Genomic DNA, 7,574 nt, shown 5'->3' with positions numbered 1-7,574 from the left:
AGGAATGGATTATTGCAATCTATAATATTTATGGAAAATACCGAGTATATTTTCAAAAAATTTTAAGGGACTTGTATGAATACTTCTCATATTAATATTAATCGAAATTAGCCCGATGTGAATAAGTCCAATAAGAAAGAAAGAATTCTATCTTTGATCGAAACAGGTTTTATTCCTTAATATTTAATTTATTAAATTTTATTTTAATTACATTTTTCAGCACTATAAACTGCGTGTCGATTGTTTATTGGCCTTAAATGCAGCTTAAACTGAAGCTGAAAATAATGTCACAAATTAATTTTAAACGGAGATATAATTCATGCATTTCTGCAGGAATATATAATTTTATACACACACACACACACACAACAGGAAATAAATGCAATAAATTTCCACACAGTTTGTCAGTGATTCTTCTTATTTCAAGCGCGCGCGCGCTTTGAGCGTTACCGACTCAGCGTCGATAAGTCCAGCCACTACTATGACCCAGCGAATTAATGCTCCGCACTATACAATGTGTATAACATATGTCTAAGGCCGTGGTCCGATTCATGCTGACGACGCTCATGAGCATTATTCGTCTTCGTTCAACATTTGACAAACAACAAGGATGAAATGATTTTTAAGCGTTGTGAGCGGGAATCGGACCGCGGCCTAATATATATATATATAATGCTCGATTATTTTCCTTTCCTATCATGTTTCATTATCTGTGAATGGTATCTATTATTATGTTATCATCTGAGAATTGACGAAATTCCTCACTTACCGAACTGTGCTATCACAAAACGATTTTTCAGTTGCGCGTAACATCGTCGACGTTGTTGGCGTCGCGAAGACCTACCATCGAGTGGCGACTTGGCGAGTATCGTGTGGAGTATCGACGCGAATCCGACAGACGAACCTAGACAAACCCGTGTAAATCATCGTATCCTGTCACTGGTATCGCTCGGCATTATAGATTTACATCGGCGTTCGACAAGTGCATGGTGTAACTTTAAACAACGTTTCGGCGTTTCCATCGCGACTTGTTCTCTAATCGAGTCCCGACTCCCGGCGCATTCAAGCTCGGCTCCGTTACGTCAACCTCACGTCAGTCACGTCGTTAATCACCGCGAACGCGGGTACATATATACACAGTGTCGACTGTCGTGATGCGGTAACCAGCGGTAACTCGCTAATCAGCCGTTCGTTTGACCATGGACGCCGATGATTTCGTTATTGATTAAGCATTAAGCTTGAGAGAAATATCGGTCTAAATCAAAGCTTCGCTTCGCTTAAACGATCATTATGCTTGCGCCGATCCGCGTGCGCCTGTTGCTGTTCTGCTACACTACGAGCGATCCCGAGGCAAAAGGTAATGATTGCATTTGAGCACGGTCTCTGTCTCTTTCTTTCCCTCTGTCTTCCTCTTTGCTTCTCATATGCTCCTCTTCCGCTTTCCTCGTTGCGCAGCATCGACGTAAGCCCCGTGTTTCATTTTCAACCGTAGGAGAGAGTGCAGATCGCGAACGTAGATTCGCGCCGGTCAACAGGATCCCAGATCCTAGAAGGCGAAGGGCGTAGTACCTTATGACGAAGCCATGTACACCTGCCATCCCTTTATCCCTTGGCTGACGGTATTCGATATTTTCGGAGTCGGAACATCTCGCTCCGACAAGCGACTTGCGAAATTGATCGAGAGTAACAAATCGCTTTGATTCACATTCTTCTTGATTTTTTTCAATTGAAGGTTCAAGGTAGACGATTAATTTGCCACTTGTCTTGCCCATCAATTCCGTGTTAATCGGGCGCACTGGATGTAAACAGATAATTTCTATTTTTAGAGTATCATCTTTTTTTTAATTTTAAAATTTGTTATCTTACAATAAATCGAAAAATTCTTTCTTTATTTATTGTATTTAGAATACAATATTGCCTTGAATATAAAAAAGGAGGAAAGGAACTAAAAGCTAATAGTGAGAATCAAAAGTATAGCAGAACAAATTTATCGGATCTTTTTAAATGTTTTTTTTAAGTAATTTACTTTTTATAATGTATCTGCTGGCTAGTCATATTCTAAATTGTAGTCTAGAGACTGTAAAATCTGATTTTAGATAAAATGCATTAATTATTACATCTATTTATCAGCATGATAATGTCAGATTCTACTGGGAATGCTAAATTAAGATTTTATATAATCCAAGTGAATATAAGATAAGATATAATATGAAGTTCATTTAAGATATCTGTATCTTTTTTCGAAGGTCGATAACATACAAATTGTAGATTTATTATATTAAATATAAAAAAATTGTCTATATGAACTTTTAGGTTGTTAACGCATAAATAATATATTTATAAGATACGATATTCACAAACAATTAACAAGTGCGGAAACTTATATAGGCAATTTACTTATATTTGATTTGTTCTTGAAGTGATATAAAACTATATTTATTTCAATTTATTTTATTATTTTATTTTCGTACAAAATTTTAATTTTTAAAACAGCGATGAATGAAAATAAATAATTTTGTTGCTTTAATATTACTAACTTCGGTGTTACCTCAAGGCGACGTTCTTCATTCTCCACGGGGACGATTTTGCGCCTTGGGCTCCTGTACCGTTATAAATAAATTTAGATAAGTCTCCACTTCTCTCCAGTCTATGACTAGAAACAGGACGTAAAGTGCAAAGTGGAAAGCCACGTTTGAGATCGTTTTAAAGTGAATCCCAGCCTATTAATCGTTTGAGGATAGTCGTGTATTCATTCTGCCGGTCTGACGACGCCGATGCGTTGATATAAGATAATAATAGTCGTCTGTATTTACATCGCAGATGCAGCATCAGAAAACGGCGAGTCTAGGCACGTCGAGCAATGATATTCGTCGACAAACTAAGCTGAAAATTTAGTGCTGAAAGCGTGTATTTCATCGGTTGTTACAGAAGAGGCAATGTTCAGTCGAGACTTCTACTTCCATTTACACGTTCGAGTCTATGTATTATATTATTCACAAAAGGACAAATTAAAAAAAATTCTTTCCGCATATTAAAAATTAAATTCGCTGTCGTATCTTTTAATGCGCGAGTATGTTACGAGAATCGTGTTTTTACGTTCGTTTGCAGGCACACGTTCGTCTGCATGTTCGTTTATTCGTTCGTTCGTTCTGCTCAAATCACGCCGAGTGCCAATTAGCGATGCCGACGTGAGCGTTCTCGCCTGCACGCTGGAACGAGCCGGCACGTTAATTTTAGCGTAATGGATCGATCTAAGAGGAGGATGCGTTTTTAAATAGCCTCCCCAAAGAGATCTATCGCGCACTCGTTATTTCGGAACCACCATGAAAATATGATATATATTTTAGTGTCGAGATCATAATATTCATTAAATAAACGTATTCCGTAATGTTTACACTGAAAAAGCAGCGTAGAATTTGAAGCGTGATAGATTTGTGATATGGCAATATGAACATGAATTAATGACGTCATTTATCGTCATAAAGAAAAAAATTTCGAGTAGATTAATGAGTCAGCATTGCGATAAGAGTAACACACGCGTAAACAAAGTTTCTTTATATTTATTGTTAAAAGTTAAAGAAGAGGAAACTATCAGTATTAAAGTGTCCTTAGTAATTTGCAACGATTTGTGATTTATTTGAAGAGCTCGTAATATTTTACCAATAGAGCATTAGTAATGCTATTAGTAAAATATTTTACGAAAGCCAAACATATCCGTGTAATGTTAATATATTCTTTTAATTTTGTACTTATTTCATTTCTAAATTCTACGCATAGTTTTATGTAACATTCACGTCCCATATGTTCTCGCCGTATCATTTCTTCTGTTCGTGCCCTAATTGTCCCTATGTACAAGATACGTGATAATTGTCTACAATTAGCAACATGATTGACCGTAGGATGCAACGAAGTCAGCTGAGGGACCTCTCATCCTGGATGACGCGTCTGTTCCCGGAGCCTGGAGACGGTAGTAATCGGATGACCGAGGGATTCAAAATGTTCGGTTCGAAAAACAGCTCGCCCACCATTCCAAAGCACCGGAGCAGCAGAGCACGACCAACGAAAATGGGAACTCACAAGATTCGGACACAGCAACAGGTGTTGAGGAGCAACGATACGTCAGACATTCCTTCCACAGGATCGCCAGTTTCGGTGGCTTTCCGCGATTTCAGTCCTTCGTCATGTCCGCTTCCACACCCGCTGAATGCATCGATATCACGAGGCATGAGGAAACTTCAACGGAAACGTCTTACATTAAAATGTCGCATAGTGTTCTAGAGTATAGAAGTAGCAGGTGTGTAAAGATCTCATGAAAAGAGTAATGTAATTTACGTATCTTTGATTAAACAATTTTTTAAGTTTATATCTTTAAAAACATACACAGGTACGTAGCTTCAGAAAGGAGGTCTCATCAGTATACATTAGATACCTACGCGGTAAGCGAATCCGAGAGTGAAGAAGAGTCAGAAGAAACTAGATCTTCGGAAACAGACTCTGCCATAGTGGCTGATCATACGGAAGAATCGATATCAGAGCCTAAACTGTTAGCGAAGAAAGGTTCCCCTGATTCGAAACGAAAGAAGGCGTTACGTGTAGCACAAGAGTTACTAGCGACTGAAAAAAATTACGTGAATATTCTGCATCTGATCGATCAAGTGTTCCAATTCAGGGTCGATCAGGAAAACAGAGCGCATCCAATGTTCCCTCCAGAGACTGTCCAGCACATGTTTTCCAATATCAAATCTATTTATAAATTCCACAACGACTTTCTATTGCCGCAATTTGAAGAGAGAATGCAATGTTGGGATTCAAATTCGAGAATCGGTGACATAATGAAGAACTTTGCGCCATTTCTTAAAATGTATACAGAGTATGTAAAGAATTTCGATTATGCCATGAATTTGATAAGCACATTGCAAAACAAAGTTCCCAGATTTGCAGCGATTGTTAACGAAATTCAGAAGCTCGATGAATGCGCCAAATTGTCGTTAGCACATCATATGTTAAGTCCTATACAGAGGCTGCCGCGATACGAGCTACTTCTCAAGGATTATTTACGAAATCTCACTGAAGACAATCCAGATTATGAAGACACGAAAAGTAAGTAAAATTACAAAATACATATTTTTTTGTTTTCCAAAATATTGTGTATCCTATATTTTTATGAATTATGATTGTTTATTGAAAAGCATTTGTAACGTTAAATTTTAGAGGCTCTGGAGTTAGTATCAACCGCCGCAAATCATACAAACGAAGCAATGAAAAAAATTGATAAATTTAAAAAACTTTTAGAAATTCAAGAGAGTATATACGATGCAACTGATCTAGTCAGTGCGACTCGCGAACTAATAAAGGAAGGACGTATAGTGAAAATTTCAGCGCGTAGTGGCGATCATCAGGAGAGACATTTATTTTTGGTAATTAGTATTTTACATAGTATGTTAATATTTAGAAAATGGATCAATTAAAATTATTTATCTCTTTCCAGTTTAGTGATTTATTATTACTGTGCTCAATAAGACTGATACCCGGTCCTATGTATCGATTAAGAGCTAAATTTATGGTGGAAAATTTACAAGTAGTTGAGGGAGACAATCTAGAAACCGCAAATACTTTTTACATAAGGGATGAAAATAAAAGTGTCGAGTTATATACACATGCTGCCGCGGAAAAGGCAGCATGGCTGGATGCACTATTCCAAACGATGCAAGAGATCATGAGACGTAAGGCCAGTCTGAAAACTGGGAATGTTAAAACTTCTTTGGTTAAAGCTGATGATGTAACTAGATGCATGGTTTGCGAAGTTAGTTTTTCTGTGATGAAGCGAAAGCATAATTGTCGGGCTTGTGGAATAGTAAGTATTATGAAGATTAATTTCTCGTTACAAATTATTTTATAATGATGATTCTTCAACATCTCTGTGATAATTTCGTCTCTTTCCAGGTGGTTTGTAGTAAATGCTCAAATCAGAAATTATTATTTGAAGACAATAAGAATATGAGAGTATGCAGATTATGTCATGCCGCGCTCACTCAACCGCTCACTAAATCACCGTCGTCACCGTCTGGTCCAGTGCCAAGTTTGCTACAGGTATCGGCGAGTGCGCCATCAGTATTATCTGGATACCTGTTACTAAAGACGCAGGCCAGTAAGCCTTGGACAAAACGATGGTTCGCGTTGCACGTTGACTTCGTTTTGTATTCGTTCAAATCCGAGTCGGAGAGTATGGCCATGACAGCGACGCCTATGCCGGGATTTATGGTTACGGAAGGTACAAAATTACCCGATGAAGACCCTTTGAATACGAAAGATCGGATAAGAGCATTCAAGATGCATCATTCGAGAAAATATTACTATCTCCAAGCGTCTTCTCAAGAGGACAAAGAAAAGTGGGTATCGAAATTGTTCAGATAATTTGTATCTTGTGTAAATAAATGTATGAATAATTGTGTGAATAATACTAATATTATATGTTTATGGAACTTACAGATGGATGCACACATTGGAGTTAGCTACGAAGGCTGAACTACCTCATCTGATGCAGGTGGAAAATGAAAGCGCACAAGAAAGTCAATCAATGAACGATGTACAATGAATATGCGTACCTTTTTATCTACCAAACTAGCCAATTTTTTACTATTATATTCGTGAATGAGAAGACGATGGCAATGTAAGATAATCGTTAGTAGTTAATTAGCTATATTTAAAATGACGTTAACTCTTATGTTATATATATATATTGTTATTAGTATATACACTACAAGAGAGAAATCGAGTCAATAGTGGCCGCTGCCGAAACGCTTGTTGTTTTGTATAATGTTCTGTTATAGTATATTTATAAATATATATGTCGTTCTATCACGATACGCTGTGCTGACCGTAATTTGCAATGGAAGTCGATACGTCGCGATGCTTGAAAAGTTAATTATGCGCTTCAGTGATAGTTATTTAAGCTATGAGATTGTTATCAAAATCGATTTTTTAGGCACGCAATGGATTCTATAGTTTTATCAATAAATTTATTCCGTCAATTAAAATTTTCATAACTCTTAAAAGTAGTTCCTATCTAATATCGCAATTATTATAAATTTTATTACATTCACTGGAGGCACTTTACAAAAGTGCATTCGATCGTGTGCTAATTATTTTGCACCTATGTATTTATCACATTTTTTGAATCGCACATACAGACTGTCAGCTGCGTATGTGAATAAGTGATGGCATCATTGTCATTTAAAACATTTTTTTTATTCGTTTCACAGAGAGTGTAATTCAAAAGAATTGTGATTAATATTACTTTTACAGTTAATAGGACTAATTTGTCTTAAAAATTTAAGACAAATCGCATAAATTCATATGTCCAGTTGATATATATGTATAAAAAAAAGAAAATTAAGACATATCTCTTTTTTACGTGATAAATTTTTTATAATCGACCTATTATTAGAGCCTAATACTGAATGCCAAAGAGATTTACAAAAATGTGTTCTCTACCTCTGTTCTCAATGGAATAAAGTTTTGCATATTAGATGAGTATTTAGAATTCGTTGCCTCTTTTACAGAAATATACCTTT

The 7,574-nt window shown here is 36.5% G+C and overlaps 1 protein-coding gene across 1 annotated transcript; it reads left to right on the top strand.

Moving 5' to 3' along the window:
- Nucleotides 1–863: 863 nt before the first annotated feature.
- On the top strand, nucleotides 864–7,048 carry LOC108723076 (FYVE, RhoGEF and PH domain-containing protein 4). Its single transcript, XM_018448559.1, is given in 9 exon segments — nucleotides 864–1,357; nucleotides 1,493–1,739; nucleotides 3,900–4,039; nucleotides 4,042–4,294; nucleotides 4,385–5,100; nucleotides 5,212–5,417; nucleotides 5,489–5,854; nucleotides 5,944–6,389; nucleotides 6,490–7,048. Coding segments are annotated over 7 exon segments (2,232 nt in total). The 5' UTR covers nucleotides 864–1,357; nucleotides 1,493–1,739; nucleotide 3,900; the 3' UTR covers nucleotides 6,596–7,048.
- The last annotated feature ends 526 nt before the right edge of the window (nucleotides 7,049–7,574 follow it).

Source organism: Mycetomoellerius zeteki, unplaced genomic scaffold, assembly GCF_001594055.1.
Source record: "Mycetomoellerius zeteki isolate Tzet28-1 unplaced genomic scaffold, Tzet1.0 scaffold223, whole genome shotgun sequence".
NCBI classification, from domain to species: domain Eukaryota; kingdom Metazoa; phylum Arthropoda; class Insecta; order Hymenoptera; family Formicidae; genus Mycetomoellerius; species Mycetomoellerius zeteki.
The sequence above is the reverse complement of the archived record's forward strand: the minus strand, read 5'-3'. Positions and strand labels throughout refer to the sequence as shown.